This window comes from Aquarana catesbeiana, linkage group LG02, assembly GCF_042186555.1.
Source record: "Aquarana catesbeiana isolate 2022-GZ linkage group LG02, ASM4218655v1, whole genome shotgun sequence".
In the NCBI taxonomy this organism is placed as follows: domain Eukaryota; kingdom Metazoa; phylum Chordata; class Amphibia; order Anura; family Ranidae; genus Aquarana; species Aquarana catesbeiana.
The window spans coordinates 522,012,696-522,031,257 of NC_133325.1; the positions used below are offsets into that span (position 1 = coordinate 522,012,696).

Genomic DNA, 18,562 nt, shown 5'->3' on the forward strand with positions numbered 1-18,562 from the left:
CCTTAAACCACTCAAATATTGCTTTAGCAGTGTTTGGGGTCTTTGTCCTGCTGGAAGGTGAACCTCTGTCCTAGCTTCAAATCAGAGTGGTACAGGTTTTGCTAAAGGAATATCCCTGTATTTAGCACCATCCATCTTTCCCTCAACTCTGACCAGTTTCCCAGTCCCAACTGCTGAAAAACATCCCCCCAGCAGTTGGGACTGGGAAACTGGTCCCAACTGCTGCAGGGAATCCCCACAGTGAAACATGGTGGTGGCACATGCTGCCACCACCATGTTTCACTGTGGGGATTGTGTTCTTTGGGTGATGTGTTGGGTTTGCCCCAGACATAGCGTTTTCTTTGATGGCCAAAAAGTTCAATTTTAGTCTCATCAGACCAGAGCACCTTCCTCCATACATTTTGGTAGTCTCCCACATGCCTTTTCACAAACTCAAAATGTGCCATTTTGTTTTTTGCTGAAAGTAGTGGCTTTCTTCTGGCCACTCTGCCATAAAGCCCAACTCTGTGGCGCCTACGGCTTATTGTCGTCCTGTGTACAGATAGTCCAGTCTCTGCTGTAGAACTCTGCAGCTCCTCCAGGGTTACCTTTAGGTCTCTGTGCTGCCTCTCTGATTAATGCCCTCCTTGCCCGGTCCGTGAGTTTTGGTGTGCAGCCGTCTCTTGGCAGGTTTGTTGTGCCATGTTCTTTCCATTTGGTTATGTTAGATTTGATAGCTCTCCTAGGGATCATCAAAGATTTGGATATTTTTTATAACCTAACCCTGACTTCTCAACAACATTGTCCCTTGTTTGGGGAGTTCCTTGGTCTTCATGTAGTGAGGGGTAACAACTCACTGATGCATATATCGGCCTTGAAAGGTCATGATATCTGGCTTAGCCCTAGCCAGGGGTCACATCTCCACATAGAGTGTTAATTGGAAGAACAGCGTGCTTAATCCAAGCCAAAGTGGCGTGCCTCCCCTTGATGGTTCCATCCTGAAAGGCCCCGACCGGGTTAAGGTCGCAAGCTCTTCCAAGCTTGCCATTTGGTAAGCGCGCATTTTTACTATCACAGTGGTGTGGTGAAGGACTTATTGATTTCCATTTATTCCCGCTTCTTCTTTTTACCATCCATGATTGGTTTTGGAATAGGACGGTCCAGCTGTTTTTGTAATCCATGAACTTGGAGCCTATCCCAATTTTTGGGCTTAATATTTTCACAGTGTTTGGTTAGTGGTGCCTCTTGCTTAGGTGTTGCAGCCTCTGGGGCCTTTCAAAAAGGTGTGTATAATGACAGATCATGTGACACTTAGATTTCACAAAGGTGGACATCATTTCACTAATTATGTGACTTCTGAAGGTAATTGGTTGCACCAGAGCTTTTTATGGGCTTCATAACAAAAAAGGGGGTGAATACATACGCACATGCCAATTCTCAGTTTTTCTGAAAAATATTTTGTCTATAATTTTTATAATGTTAATTCACCAACTTAGACTATTGTGTTCTGATCATCACATATGATTCAGATTAAAAAAACATTGAACTAAAGGCTGTAATGTAACAAAATAGGTAAGAAGCCAAGGGGGGTGAATACCTTTGCAAGGCACTGTATAGGACATTGCATGGAAACTGACATGAAGATAAAACCTAGCTGCGCTGATTGCTGGCTGTGCAGACAGTTATGGATAGCTATGGCTGCCACTGACTTGTCATTGTGTACAATGCTCATTGGATGCAGCTAGCTGCTCGCGTGAGACTGAAACAGCTGCAGGAATCAGCAGATTCCAGATGCTGTGCTTGGCACCAACGTTAGTTGCCCGTGCAAATGAAGTCTTATCTTTCATAATTGTTGCCAATTAGGTTTATAGCACTTTCAAACATTTTAGCTGTGCTTTACTGTCGTTTTAGCGGTGGCGCTAAAAAAACCCCACTAGTGGCCGAATAAAGGATTAAAAGCGCCACTGCCAAGGTTCTGTGCAGGTGCTTCGGCGGTGCTGCTCATTGATTTCAATGGGCAGTGGCACTTTAGGAGCGGTGTACACACCGCTCCTAATGCGCCCCAAATATGCTGCTTGCTTGCATTGCTTTTTTTTTTTTTTTTTTTTAGGTTCTGCCAGCGCAGCGCCCCAGTGTGAAAGCACTTGGGCTTTCACACTGGGAATGCAGATGAGGCATTTTTCAGGTGCTATTTTTAGTGCTAAAGTGCTTGGAAAAAACGCCTCCACTGTGAAAGGGGTCTTAAAGTGGATGTAAACCTGATTCATGAAATTTGACCTTGGCACATATATGTAGTATTTTCTTATCTCTCTCCCCAAAGCCCTATGTCCCATGTCTTTCTGCTGTTTCTTTCTTCGGTTATCAGCATAACTTCTGACAGGTTCTCCCAGACGGGAGATAAAACTATCCTGAAATTTGTTTCAGGGTGGGTGACAAATTGGCAGTTTGTCTTGTCACAGCACAGCTCTGAAAGTATCTTCCTTACTCTACCTATGTGGGGGGGGGGGTGCCTTTCCTCCAATCAGCTGTTGCACAGTGTATGCTAAGACTTCACTCCTGCTGAATGAGGAAGTACCCAATAAAGTTTGTAAACAAAAAAATTCTAACACGATGTAAGAATTCTAAAGAATATAGAGAGCTGAAGGCAGCAGCTATACAGTACATGTAAAACTTGTGTAGGGAGCTTTGTTTCATCTCTGTATCATCTGAGGCTGTTCACTTCACTGGGTATAGGAGAGTGTTTACATCCGCTTTAAATTTACCTCTACATCCCAGACCGACTGCACACCTTTGGGACCACTGCTGTCAAGTATTTTATAAAAATGTCAGTAGTAATTGACCCATTCATTTCCCTGTTTTTAAACTTTATATGTTGAACTATAGGGTGCTAAATGTCATGTTATAATAATTTTTTTTTTTTGCCTTTCATAGCTTGACAAAAAAAACAGAGCAAAAATCACAGACCTGGGTTTCTGCAAGCCAGAGGCTATGATGTCTGGCAGCATTGTTGGAACGCCTATACACATGGCACCGGAACTCTTTTCAGGTAAAAAAAAAAAAAATCTTGGGCAATGTGCTTCGTTGCATAATTACGTTGAAAAGAGATACTAGTCCATCTAGTTCAACCAATATAAGAAAATAAAAACGCATACACAACCTCAATAGACAATAGAATATCCTATTTCCACAATGGATCCAGAGGAAGGCAACAAACAATGCATATAATCCAATTCGCTCCAGTGGGGGAAATAAATTCCTTCCTGTTCTCCCATGAGACAGTCGGATATTCCGTGGATCATCTTCCCTGGCATTATTACCTCTAACCGTTAATATCCAGTTATATATTGTGCATTTTACAAATGTATCCAGCTCTTTTTTTTTTTTTTTCCTTGTCAAAAGAAGTTTATTGAGTATACAATGTTATAAAGATACATAAAGTAAGTTTACAAGGATCTATAAAGTAAGCTCATTGTTTTACAGTAGGGTTTATATAGGTAGATATCATGAAATTTCAAATATTAAACATTGGGTTCACGTAAACCTAAATTAAAGATATATATCATTTCCTTAGTTACTTTTGTAGGTATTTAAGTGATTTATACCTACTATACATATTGTTTACAAGTAGAGTGTATATAGGTCAAATAAATTCTGATAATGAGCTTTAATCATAAGGTGGAGAAAAGGAAAGAGAAAGAAGAAAAAGGGTTGAAAGGTAGAGGTATGGTCCACAAGGTTGTCCCGCTCGTCAGTTTATTATTCTTTTTAGTTCTCTTTGAAGCCTTAGAATGGGTGTCTCTGTAAGTCATTTAATCTGTTACCATGGCAACAGGACAGAGTCATTGAAGTTTGACAGGAACTGTTGTTTTATCCAAGGATGCCAAAGTTTTTCAAATTTTGGAATTTGATTTTGATCGATGGCTACCATCTTAGCATGGGACATTGTATTATTCATTCTGTGAATTGTTTCTGCTAGTACCAATGTAGGAGATTTCCATGCCTTGGCCACTGTTTGTTTTGCAGCCGTTATTAGTTGGATCATAAGTTTGAATTGAGAGAGTGTTAACCATTCCGGTTTTAGATTAAGTAAAGTTAAATATGGATCTGGTTGTATTATTTTTTTAAATATTTTAGATGCAATCACGAAGACTTCCTTCCAGAAGGTTTGGATTACTGGGCACGTCCACCATATGTGTAAATGGGTGCCTATTTCTGGGCATCCTCGAAAACAAAGAGTTGAGGTATTAGGTGAATATTTTGCCACTCTAGCGGGTACAAGGTACCAGCGAGTTAGGACTTTATAATTTGTCTCCAGTGCTAAGATGTTGGGTGAAGATGACTTAGATGTGAGCCATATGTTAGACCAGTCCGTGTCTTCTAAAGTTCGTCCCAGGTCCTCCTCCCACCTCTGAACGTAAGAGGGTCTATTAAGATTTGCTACTCCATATAATTGATTATAAAGTGATGAAATTGTACCTTTAGCAAATGGATCTTTTGTACAGATTGATTCAAAAATGGATAATTGGGATAATGGTGTATCCCCCTTTAGGAATGGTGTATAGAAATTTTTGATTTGGAGATATCTAAATATCTCAGAGTTTGGTAGATCATATTTTTCTCTAAGCGATGGGAATGAAAGGAATGATTTAGATGCTATGAAGTCATTTAGTGTCTGAATGCCTGATGTTGTCCAAGCTTTAAAAGAATTTGGGTAGATCCATGCCGGATAAAAGGCTGGATTTCTGATAAAAGAAAGGAGAGGATTGTGTGGAGATTGTAACTGATATTTGGTTTTTAGTTTATCCCAGAGAGATAAGAAGTGTTTAGTTATGGGATTATGAATTTTAAAGCGGTCTTTAGGATCAAGCCATAATAAATTTGATATTAATAGAGGGTCATTTTCTGAAGCCTCTATAAATACCCATAATGGGATTTCCTGTTTTGCATGGTATTTGGACAGACTGGCCAAATGTGCTGCTCTGTAGTAGTTAGTAAAATTAGGGTATCCTAGGCCTCCTTTATTTTTGGGAAGATGTAGTGTGTGTATAGGTATACGTGGTTTAGAAGAGCCCCATATAAACGAAGTTGCTCTTTTTTGTACTATTCTCAAAAAATAGGAAGGAATTGGAATAGGGAGGACTCTGAATAGATAAAGCAATTTGGGTAGAATAGTCATTTTGATTGCATTAATCTTCCCTATCCAGGATAAAGGAAGTTGCGACCATTGTTTTATTAAATTTGTGATCTGTCTTAATACAGGAGGATAATTGGTTGAGAATAAGTCAGAATGAGATGCTGTTAAATGAATTCCAAGATATGGGATTGATTTTTCTGCCCATGTGAATGGGAGTGCAGCCCTAGCCGGGATCAATTCCATGTTTGTGAGTGAAATATTAAGCACTAGGCATTTCTTAGGATTAATCATAAGGCCGGATAGGGCTGCAAATCCATCAAGAGCTGGTATTAAGTTAGGACCAGAGACCTGTGGTGATGATAGAAAAAGTAATATATCGTCTGCAAATATACATAATTTGTGTGTAATACCTCCTACTTCAATGCCAGTTATAGTTTGGTTTGTTCTGATGTACTGGGCCATGGGTTCGAGTATAAGGGCAAATAATAAGGGAGATAATGGGCAACCCTGTCGGGTACCTCTTTCGATATTAAAGGCTTCAGATTTGTATCCAGCATATTTTATATAGGCTTTGGGTTTATTATATAATGCTTTGATCCATGTTAAAAAGTGGGGTCCAAAACCCCATTTTTGTAATGAATATTGCATATATTGCCAGGATACTGTGTCAAATGCCCTCTTAATATCGAGAGATAGAAAACATAAAGGGATTTTCCGTTTTTTAGCAATATGTGCCAATAACACTGCCCTGCGTATATTATCGCCTGCCTGTCTATTTGGCATGAAGCCTACTTGATCTCTATGTATTAATTTTCCTATAATGCTATTGAGGCGTTTTGCTATTATTTTTGCTAATAATTTAATATCGAGGTTTAACAGAGAGAGAGTCCGATAATTCACACAGGAAGTATCATCAGAAAGGGGTTTTGGGATCATACAAACAATTGCCATTAGTGTTTCCTGCCGAAAAGAATGTCCATCTAGAAGTTTGTTAAAAGTTTCAGTGAGAATGGGAGAGAGTATTTCTGAGAATGTTTTATAGTATAAAGCCGAGTAGCCGTCTGGGCCTGGTCTTTTGTTAAGTTTTAGGTCTTTTATGGCGTTAGCAACTTCATCTATAGTTATAGGCTCATCCAAACTGCTTTTTTGATTCTGAGATAACTCAGGTAAGGTTATTTTTGAGAAGGATTCAGCTTCTGTAGGATTAAATTCATTGTTTGTCTTGTATAAAGTTGCGAGATGTGAGTGAAATTTATGGACTATTTTAACTGGATTACAAGTGTAAACATTTTTTGATAATTTCAAACGTATTGGTTTGAAAGATTTGTTAGTTGAATTTAATGCCCTAGCCAAATATGTACCTGGTTTGTTTGTATTCATGTAGAAATTGTGTTTGGAGCGTTTGAGGGATTTATCAACTGACTCAGTGAGAAATAGATCGTATTCCAATCTAGATTTTTCCAGATGAGATTTTGTACTCTGAGATGGATTATCTTGAAATGATATGTAGGCTGCATTAAAATTGAGTTCTAGTTTTTTTGCTAGATTTTTGCGTTCCCGTTTAAATAGTGCCATTTGTCTTTGTATTGTACCACGCAAGACAGGCTTATGAGCTTCCCACAGTGTTATTGGGGAGATGTCTGTTGTATTATTAATTGATATGTATTCCTTTAAAGCTTGTTCATTGGCCATCTGATGTAGTGGGTGTTTGAGCATTATGTCCGGTAAGTACCACGTTGGGTCATGCGCTTTTGGTATGGCTGAGGCTATAGTAGTGTATACTGCATTATGGTCAGACCACGGAATCGGAATTATAGCTGATGCAATAATTTCTGGTATCATTCCTATTGTTAGAAAAATATGATCTATTCTGGTGAAGGTTTGATGAGGGTGCGAGAAATAAGTGAATTTCTTTTTTATTGGGTTACTTTCTCTCCATGAATCTACCAGATTGTATTTGAAAAGAAGTTGAGAAAAAGGTAATCTAGAGGTTATTTTGGATGGTGTAAAAGGTGATTTATCTAGAAATGGGAGGAGGACCTGGTTCGAATCCCCACACATTATCACTGTTCCTATTTTGTGTGTATTAATCACTTGTAATATATGTGAGAGGAATGGTGTAGGTTGTTTGTTAGGAGCGTAGTAGGAAATCACCGTGATTACTGTATCCATTATATAACCCATGAGTATCAGGTATCTACCTTCTGGGTCTTTAATTTCTGATAATAAGGTGAATGGTGTGGATCGGTGAAATGCAATTAGAGTTCCCCTTTGCTTGGTACAGACAGAAGCCGTGTAAATTTGTTGATAAAAAGGAGAAATATATTTTGGAGTAGAATCTTTGGTGAAGTGTGTTTCTTGGAGGCATACTATGTGAGCCTTCTTGTTATGGAAAGTACGGAAGGCTTTGGTCCTTTTTTGAGGGACATTTATTCCCTGAACATTCAGGGAAAGTATATTCAGTGGTGCCATGGCAATAGATCAAATAGTTTTGACTTACTTTTTGTTATGCAGAGCTGACTGCGCAGATCAACCTGTGTGGACTGAAGAGATGAATAGATAGAAAAGAAACCAGTGAATTCTGGAGTAAAGAGTAAACAAAAAACATATGAGATTAGATGATACATTGTATAAATTATTTTTTGCAAGTAATCACAATTTACCCGTGAAAGAGAATAAATATCTCTCTCAGGGGAATAAGTGCCTTCGTCACACTCCCACATAATATGGTTGGGAGAATGAGGAGGGCTAATGGGGGTACACGCATCTTCCGCTTACAGGAGAGAAGTGCTATGTCAAAAGACATCAAAATGATGTTTCATTAATTGGAGTGCAGAATATAGTTTTTGTTGAAATTATTTATTCCAGGGTGGTTGTATATGGTTAGTCTTGCCCTAGGCTAAATAATTCAGTTAGAAAGGTACTGTTAATAACTTTGGTATTGATGAAGATAGTTTGAATTATTTTGGGATTTTAACCCTTTTAGAGTAAACAATTACATATTTTATTCATATGTAACTGTTTAGATATGTTAACTCATAAAATTGAGGTTGTATTGCTTCAGATTAGAATAAACAAAAACATAATTCTAGGAACTAGTTAGGTAATAATATATTTGTTTTAAGAAAAGAAAGAAAAAGCTTCCATTACTTCTGGATTATTGAACATATTTGTCCTAAAAAGTAATATCTATTGTTATTACCTGATAATATATAACTGAACAAGAATTTCCTTATTTCACTTATATATTCTAAGGCTATATGAATCAGAAGTAATAAGAAATATAACTGGAATGTAACATGATCCCACACAGTGTGTGACTATCAGAATGCAGTTACATTCAGTTATAAATATAGGTTTTTTATAGAGAACCATCTCTTAGTATAATAAATGAAGAGATATCAGGAATTAGGATGTCAGTCCATTGAATCTTCTTGGTCCATGGATGATGTGGCATAATGGCCTCTTTTTTGAGAATGATGATTCCCATTTTGTTCTGAAATTTTCTGGGTGCTGCCTGAAGGTGAAGATGATGCCATTCTTCTGCGTGTGGGAGAGTTGCTGCTTGTGGGTTCTGTCAGATTTAATTTTAAAAGGGTTTGTTGTAGTTCATCTGCTGATCTGCTTCTGTAAATTGTACCTTGGTAGTTAAATCTGACTGAAAAGGGGAAGCCCCATTGATACATAATGTTGTGGCGTTGCAGTTCCATTAGTTGGGGTTTCATGGATCGTCTTTTAGTAATAGTAAGTTGGGATAGGTCAGCAAAAATTTGATAATTGTGTCCTTGAAAATTAAGTTCCTTTTTTTTCTCTTGCAGCAATTAGTATTTGTTCTTTCGTTCTGTAATAATGAAATTTTGTGATTATATCACGTGGGGGTCCCATCTTTCTTTTTGGCTGTGAGGGCTCTGTGTACTCTGTCCAGTTCTAAACGTTCAATAGGGATATCTGGCTTTAGTTCTTGTAATAGAGCAGTAATAGTAGATTGCAGGTCTGTCACAGTTTCAGGTATTCCCCTTATGCGCAAGTTTGAACGTCTGGCTCTATTTTCGTAATCTTCGAGCTTAGTTTGAAGTATTAAATTTTCTTTTTTTAATTGTTCCAATTCTGTTATATTTTCTTGGGTTGTAATTTCAATTTCATCCATTTTTATTTCTAAGGCTGCGGTGCGGTTTCCCAGCTCTCTTATTTCTTTGGTTAGGCTTTTTGTTATTTGGTCTGAGGTTTGTTTTAAAGCCTTATGAAGCATCTTTTCAAATTGTAATAATATTACTGGGGATACTGAGGAGGCTTGTGGAGAAGTTTGTGAGAGGATTTGTTCTGTATCTGACTCAAATGGAGAGTCTTGCTGTGACATTTTCTGTCTGTGAGAGCGCCCTGATGCTGTATCTTGTGAGGTGACTGGAGCTGCTTCAGCTGCAGTGAGTGCCTGTGAGCTCTTTGTGAGGTGATTTTTATTTCTGCCACGGTTTCCTCCCAGTACCATATTTCCTGCCCAAACTTTCACAGTTTGTTCCCAGGGGCAAAAAGGTTCAAATGGATACCTTTTGAGCCTGCAGGCTCCGCTTTGTCCTTCTCTTCTCTCCTCAGCGGTGTGGAGCTCTAACAATGCATGTCTGCTCTGCTAGGCTCCGCCTCCTGCCCCCCTCTCTTTTTTTTTTTTTTTTTTTAAACCATTTACTGAGCTGGCCAGAACCCGTTCTTGAGGCAGTCTGTTCCACATTTTCACAGCTCTTACTGTGAGCTCTTACTGTGAAATGCCTGTGAATGCCTTTCCGTATGTGAAGGTTAAATCTTTTCCTCCAGTCTTTGTTATGCATTTTGCTTTCTATCACACAGTCCATAGACCAGAGAATTATGTTCACAATATTGCTTTCAAAGAGACCACTTCTGTAGCCAGGATTACATCACCTATATCAGTATCCCATGACACCTGTCTGAAGTACAACAGAGGAACACTGAAGAGAAACATGGTAGTATGCACATCTTTTGTAGAATTCTTCCTTGCTCTCTTTTCACATACTATTTGAATATAATACCATTTTTTGAGATGGGAACATATCTCCTGCCTCTCTAGACAGGCAGGAGATCTAGTCTCATTGCTTCAAAAAGGTTTTTTTTATGCAAGCCGTATGGTGCATTGTCTCTTTGGATCTTGCTGAAAAACTTTAGTATTAACTCCAGTGAGAATAGTGATAAAAGGACTTTGTCATCTTAAAAATTAGTATATTGTGTGTGTGTGTGTGTATGTATATGTATGTATATGTATATATATATATATATATATATATATATATATATATATATATATATATATATATATATATATATATATATATATATATATATATATATATATATTATTGTGTGTGCGCCATCCTGACACTACACTCGACGATCTCCTGGGCAGCAGCTGCGTGGAATGTCGCTTGCAGAGCTGCATGAAGGGAACGCTGGGGGATCCTGGGGGGGGCTCTATAGGGGGTGCCAGCACGGGGGGGGGGGGACATTTGGGTAAAAAAAAAAAACTGTAACTCTGTAATTGCCGGCGGGAGTGGCAGCAGAGGGAGCCGGCACTTGCAACGGATCCATGGAGATCTGTGCTGGTGCTGAAGCTTGGGGGTAAAAATTAGTGCTGGGAGGACAGATGTAGTGGGCAGAGGACAGTGTGGGGGGGACAGAGCAGGCATTTTAGGCAGTGCAGGAGGGGGGAAGCAGGTGGGGGGGGTCATTTTAGCTGAATAACTGATTAGCGGCTTGTTAGCCGCTGATCAGAGCTATGTTTTTGTTCAGCAGTCTGCTGAACATTTCTGATATAAGTTTATGGTCACTGAAGTGACCATACAAAAACTAAGGCAGCGCTCTATGGGAAAAAAGTTAAAAAAATGTCTATATGTGAGGTGTGTACCCAGAGATTGATGCAGCGAACATGACAGATGTATAAATACATTGACCCATAATACAAAGGTAGATGCACATGAAAGACAGGCGCAATCCATCTTGTCTATAAAGAGTATGTAAGTATGCATAAATGACACTATATCTAAATAATCATCAAATAGGAATTTTAGCCCAAATAAGGGCAAACTTAAAAGGTTGATTGGAGTTACAAAAACGGCTACCATCATCAGTGCCGGGCACCGATAGCCAAAGAACGCCCCATAATTGTCCACCACGGGAACTGAGGGGGCCATGTTGATGCACGACGGTTTACTATTTACCACAACAGGGGGGAGACTAATCTGTGTAGAGGGCACCAATGGTCAATTGACCATCCGGGGTATTTCTATAGGAAAAGGTTATGTTCGCTGCATCAATCTTTGGGCACACACCTCATTTAAAGTCCCAACTCTTTTCCTTTCCGCAATGCAATAGGGATGGAGGCACATGTCTGTGTGCCTCATTTAACCCCTTCCCGCCGACCGAACGCATATATGCATCCTCGGCTTTCCGGGGTTATACCGGGATGATGCCCGCAGCTGCAGGCATCATCCCGGTACCGTTGTTTTCAGCGGGCGATCGGCTACCCGAATATAACAACCGATGCGGCTAAAAGCCGCTCGGTTGTTATACCGGAGGAGCGGGAGGGGACATCCCCCCCCTCCCGCCGCCTCCCGCCGCTGTTACCCGGGCCTCCCGTGCGATCGGGAGGCCCGGTGTCCGGTCCGCTGCCTTCGGCGGCTGGGGGCGGACTGGAACGAAGCTGTGAGCGGCTTCGTTCCAGCCTTCTTCTTGTAAATGCGGAAGCGACGTCATGACGTCACTTCCCGTTTACTCGGCTGCCAATGGCGCCGAATTTTAAAAAGTACACAGTATTCAGAATCGCCGTTTTCGGCGATCTGAATACTTTGAAGTGTAAAGGAGGGATGGGGGGTCTTTTAGACCCCCCATCCCTCCATAAAGAGTACCTGTCACCACATATTACTGTCACAAGGGATGTTTACATTGCTTGTGACAGCAATAAAAGTAAAAAAAAAAAAAAATTTAAACACAATTTATAAAGTACAAAAATAAATAAATTAAATAAAAAAAAAAAAAAAATTTTTTAAAGTGCCCCTGTCCCCGCGAGCTCGCGCAGCGAAGAAAACGCATACGGAAGTTGCGCCCGCATAAGTAAACGGTGTTCAAACCACACATGTGAGGTATCGCCGCGATCGTCGGAGTGAGAGCAATAATTCTAGCCCTAGACCTCCTCTGTAGCTCAAACCTGGTAACCGTAAAATTTTTTTAAAGCGTCGCCTATGGAAATTCAAAGGTACCGTAGTTCGTCGCCATTCCACGAGTGCGTGCAATTATAAAGGGTGACATGTTTGGTATCTATTTACTCGGCGTAACATCATCTTTCACATTATACAAAAAATTTGGGGTAACTTTACTGTTTGGATTTTTTAAAATTCATGAAAATGTCACTTTTCCAAAAATTTGCGTTTAAAACACCGCTGCACAAATACCGTGTGATAAAAAATATTGCAACAATCGTCATTTTATTCTCTAGATTCTTTGCTAAAAATATATATATAATGTTTGGGGGTTCTAAGTAATTTTCTAGCAAAAAATATGGATTTTAACTTGTAAACACCAAATTTCAAAAATAGGCTTAGTCATGAAAGGGTTAAAGTACCAAACTTTTTCTAGATCACCTATGTCCATATATGTATTTGTATATAAAATTATGTACACCTTGGATTCAATTAAACACTTTGTTGCACTTAAGTTAAAGCCCAACAATATCCATAGGGCTATGAGTATGAGTGTAGATAGTACTGGAAACAATTGTAACTATGCACTAGAAAAAGTAAAATTTAAAAGAAAAAGTTTAAACACAGTGCCACCAAATATTCCTGCAAGGGAGGGGTTAACTGCTCTCGGGATATTCGCTGTTCACTAGTGGAAGGAAGTCATCCTGAGGTGTATAAAGAATGCTCTGGCTCCAATCTGAAAGAGTGGGGTGACAGGGAACTCCGCCTGCTGTCACAGGACCGATGGGTATGCGGATGGAGAAGCGGAGAAAGCTCCCGCTGGCCACAGCGTTGGTTGGAGCTCACCTCTGTAGTCCCCCAAGCACGGCTTCTAGCTCAGATGGCGTGTGGACATCCGTCACTGCGAGAGAGATGGAAGTTTCAGAAGGAACTGGGCGTGCGCCGTCAGCACTCATCTGGGAACAAGAACCTGATCAATGGAGGTGTGCTATAAGCTGAAGGGTTGCCGTAGCTGACATGTTTCGCGTGCCTGTGCTTTGTCAAAGCTATGGAGGCAACAACAGCAAGGACATTTAAGGCTAATGGGCTAAGAGGGAGGGGAAAAAGAGGGAAGAACCTACAGAGTGATGTTAACCCCTCGTCCTCACAGGTCCATAACATTTGTTACCAGAGGTAGCAAATCATTACATGACATTCACATACAGCCCCTGTTTAAACTCAATGAAAAGAGGGGATAATAAAAAAGGGTAACAAACATAGATTATAAAAATTGATTGAAATGATGTTTAATACCCCAAATACAAAAGATATTATATATATATATATATATATATATATATATATATATATATATATATATATATATATATATATAATTAGATTGAAGAAAATGACTGAAAAAAAGATAATAATTATAATAATGAACAAACTAATCTATCTCTATCTCCATGCGTGTGTTCGTGCACGCAAGCGGTACCACAAGTGGAAGAACGGGTTCACACACACAGGACAAATACAGAACCATATAGATATAGAAACAAGTACAAAAAAAAAAAAAAAAAGTTAGTCAAAAACTAACAGGGTACGAAAGACGTACCATACACTGTTAAATCTATAATGCTGAAATGAAAGAAAAAGAAGGCTACATTCTGGAATGTGTACCTTTAGGAAAAAGGATAAGACATTATGCAATTGAAAGCAACTATCAAGTCATTATATGCATGTGTATGACTTGTCCAGTATTTGCTGTGTTGGTCTAAAATTTAATAAATTGGGCACGAAGGGCGTCATATGAGGCTGTGAATTTCCAATTCCTTATTGAGGGCCCCCCCGGTGTGAGAACCCATCATAAAAACAAAAGGTTTTCTCTCTTGCAAAGGAGAGAAAACTTTTCATTCTCAGGGTACCCTTAGGAATACAGGCATACTCTGCTTTAAGTACACTCACTTTACATACACTTGTGAGTAAGGACATACACGTGAGTGTATGTAAAGTGGCTCTCAAGCTAAAGTTGCAGCTGAGTAATCCATGCACAGATAGTTCAGATCCACCGCTACTTGGAAACACACTCCCTGACCCCCCCCCCACTACAGTCCCTGACCCCCCCCCCCACTACATTCCCTGACCCCCCCCCACTACAGTCCCTGACCCCCCCCCCCTCTCAATTGCAAAGACTTCCAAGTGACAACAATCTTTATTGTGTATTTGGAGATAATGGCATGGGACGCTATGCTTTTGAAATCCATTTTTGATAAATCTACGATGCGCGCCTACTCTTGTATGAAGGGTACATATAGTGTGACAAACGTATAGTAAGTTGCATGGGCACCACAGAGCGGAAACGACAAATTCTGTAGCGCAAGTAATGGACTGCTTGATTGAAAAAAAGATACCTTTTTATTTGTAACTGTCTTAGAGCACCCATGAGTGATGAATTGACATGCGAGACAACCTCTTTTGTGACATTAGGACTTTTTTGATAAAAGAACAAGAATTTTCCAATGTCAGAAAGGGGTCTACTATGGGGTTTTCCCAACTTGCTAGGGGCAGTAATGTTTTTTTTTTTTATGGTGCGTGCTTTCCTAAATGTAATTTGTGGTTTAGGAGGTAGCGGGAGCCAGACATTGGTCCAGTTTTAAAATATTAAATTGTTTATGAATGATTTTGGAAATGGTCCTATATTTGGTATTGAGTGTAGAAACGAATCTGACGGTGTTACCCATATCCTTAGGGTGATTGTCTTTACTTTATTTTTTGATGACTTGTTAATGTGGGAAAGAAAAGCATCTCAGACTAGGTCATTGGGGTAACCCTTTTCTATGAACTTTTTCTGCATATGTTCACCATGTAGATTATAATCTTCAACCCTCGTGCAATTTCTACTTAGTCTATGAAACTGCCCATTGGGGATGTTATTTTTCCAAGTCAGGTGATGACAGCTGTCATAGTGCAGATAGAAGTTACCGCTGGTAGGTTTGGTGTGATTACAAGTAATGAAGTTACCCTGGTCATGGGACAAAACCAAATCCAAAAAACACCAACTCCAGGGGATCCAACACGTGTGATGGAAAGTCCCAGGGCGTTGGTGTTACAGTGGGTAACAAAAGAAGAAAACAGGTTCTAGCCACCACTCCAAATGAGCAAGACCTCGTCAATATATCGTCCGTAAATGACTATGTGCTCAGAGTAGGGATTTTTGGCCCAGACATGCCACTCCTCCCAATAGCCCATGGTCAGGTTGGCATATGCTGGAGCAAAATTAGCTCCCATGGCTGTCCCTTTTGCACTGGAGGTAGAACTGATCTAAAAAAGTAAAATAATTATGCCGGAGGCAAAAATCTATGCTGTTTAAAACAAACTTGGATTGTAGGGAGTTCAAGGCCAACCTCATGAGGTATAGTTGTATATAATGAAGCAACGTCTAAAGACGCCCACAAATAGCCCTCCTGCCAAGAGTATTCTTTTAAAACTTTAATGACATGGTTCGAATCCCTAATGTAGGATGACAGTTGACAGACTATCGGCTGCAGCAGAAAATCTATGTAGACCGATAGACCACTGGTGAAGCTGGCTGCAAGCCACCGTTGGTCTGCCCGGAGGATCAATTAGGGCTTTATGCACCTTCGGAAGGTGGTAAAAGTAGGGGGTGCTGGAAATTGCCGGTAATAAAAAGCATTTTTCTTAAGTATCCCATCCTTCCAAGCAGCTTCGACCAACTTGACAAGTTCCAACTGATAACCAGGGAGTGGATCGGAGGGAAGTTTTGAGTAGGTGGTATTAGCCAATAGCCGATGGGCCTCCCTGAGGTAGTTTGATCTGTTTTGCACCACCAGGCTACCTCCTTTGCCTGTTTTACGATAATATCTTTATTACTGGTAATATCTTTGAGGGCTAGACGCTCGGGTGTACTTAAATTTGTGGGACTCTGTCTAAACGAAGTGTCACACAGTTTAGTAAAAATTGGAGTGAATGGCGCTCCCTTAAGGGGGAATATATGAAATGTGTATAAGTTACCAATGTATATGTGAAATTAGTGAATAAATTAAATCCTCCCCTACACACATATACCTGTGTAAATGCTAATAATAACGTGCAAGACTCCCATGAAAAACACACAGTAGATGGTGCACCATCACTAAAAATAAAACATCCCATCCGCATATACACGGAGTTGATATACGGTGCTGACCATATGTGCAAAATGTGCCGACAACAAATTATATATTGTTATAAATGTCTCTATATATAAAGGGTCCAACGTGCTCCAAAAGATCATATTAAATTCATAATAATATCAAAAATAGATAGTTCATAATATAAAAATTATAAAAAATGTAGGTGTCAGAAAAGTTCCAAATACTCTGGTGACTGTTGTGCTCAAAAAAAGGAAAGTCCGTGACTTCTGTGCTCCCCTTTTGGCTCCCCACTCACCGGCTCTTTATACCCCTACAGGGGTGACAGGCAATCTGAGATTCATAGGCAGTCTTCACAGATGCTGTCCTGTGGTCGCTGTAGTGTGGCTCTCGTTACCCCTGTATCCACTATCCCAGGACATCCGGATCAGTCATCTAACAGTGCAACCTCCACCACCACATCCAAGAAGGGGATTGCCAGAGATCAGTCCTCATAGGAAGAAATACCACCAGAAGTGACGTAAGTGTGTAGCCCCGCCTTACGCGTTTCTTCATCAACGTTTTCAAAGGCGGCCTTTGAAAACGTACTCACTTTTGTTTCCAGTGGTTTAGACATTAATGGCTGTGTTGAGTTATTTTGAGGTGACAGCAAATTTACACTGTTATACAAGCTGTACACTCACTACTTTACATTGTAGCAAAATGTCAATTCTTCAGTGTTGTCACATGAAAAGATACGATTTTATATAGCGCCAACAGTTTACACAGTGCTTTACTATGTAGAAGGGGGGGACAGCACAAATACGATAGTTTCATACAGAAGGGAAGGGGGTGGTGGTATTACAAAAGGTAATGGCTGCAGGGGATGATTTGATGGGGGTGGCTTGGGTACAGTTCTTAGGTGGGTGTGGGATAGGCTTCCCTGAAAAAGTGGGTTTTCCAAAACTTCTTTCAGGACATCACCCAAGAGATCATGGCTCCTCCTCCCACAGGAAACACCTTATCAATTAAAGCGGAGTTCCACACAAAAATGGAACTTCCGCTTTTCTGAACCCTCCCCCCCTCCGGTGTCACATTTGGCACCTTTCAGGGGGGAGGGGGGGTGCAGATACCTGTCTAAGACAGGTATTTGCACCCACTTCCGGCATAGACTCCGCACACAGGTCCCAGGAGATAGCGGGGACCAGTTACGACGCGCAGCGCGACTCGCGCATGCGCAGTTGGGAACCGGGAAGTGAAGCCGCAACGCTTCCCTTCCTGATTCCCTCACATAGGATGGCGGCGGCAGCTGCCGAGAGTCGAGCGATTTATCGGCGTCGGCTGCCGACATCGCTGGGCCCTGGGACAGGTAGATGGCCATGTATTAAAAGTCAGCAGCTGCAGTATTTGTAGCTGCTGGCTTTTAATATTTTTTTTTTTTGGGTGGACTCCCTCTTTAAGTCTTTAATAGGAGGCCTCCACATTGCTTCCATCAGTTTTTTGTGTTTCCTCCAGCCGGAGGAACAACTCTGGTGGGAGCCATGATCTCTCAGGGCTTTCCTGAGAGACGAAAAGTTCTCACCTGTCAGTTTCTTTTTGTTAGGAGAGTAATCCTCCCACTTGCCTCCTGATGGATGGTCCCGTGGGCTCCCTCTCCCTCTTCTGTGCTCGAGGAGAGCCTGTACAGCCTGGGAGTGCTGCCTCCTTTTTTTCTTTGGAATGGGCAGTTTTTTTGGTCCCCGCTGACCAACCGCATCGCGGGGCGGCAGCGGTGGGACCTGCCATTGTTCCGGTGGCAGAGGATAGCCTCGGCCGCGTCCTGTGAGGGAAGAAGCAGCACTTCCGGGTCGACGCGCGGCGTCATTTCCTGCCGCAGGGGGAGAGGGCAGGGCCACTTTTTTTTTTTTTTTTTTCTTTTAAAGATATTTTTATTAGTTTTATGACAAACAGATGAACCAAAAAAAAAAATATGCTTTACAAAAACAAAACTTCGGCAATCATAGGTATACAGCATCGAATACTAGGCTCGTGCACTTGGGAGACTTATGATAATACGTTGTTTAAGCATCATACATTTGCATGTAGAATACAATCAAGGTGTCGGTTACTTAGCATCAGTAAAATTCCATATATACAGT

At 40.6% G+C, this 18,562-nt stretch overlaps 1 protein-coding gene across 1 annotated transcript in view; it reads left to right on the forward strand.

The window, feature by feature from the left end:
* Nucleotides 1-18,562, forward strand: part of DSTYK (dual serine/threonine and tyrosine protein kinase) — a 348,400-nt gene that overhangs the window by 307,088 nt on the left and 22,750 nt on the right. Inside the window, exon 11 of the mRNA XM_073615817.1 lies at nt 2,911-3,025. Coding sequence (XP_073471918.1) covers nt 2,911-3,025 — 115 coding nt within the window. The remainder of the gene's footprint in view (nt 1-2,910; nt 3,026-18,562) is intronic.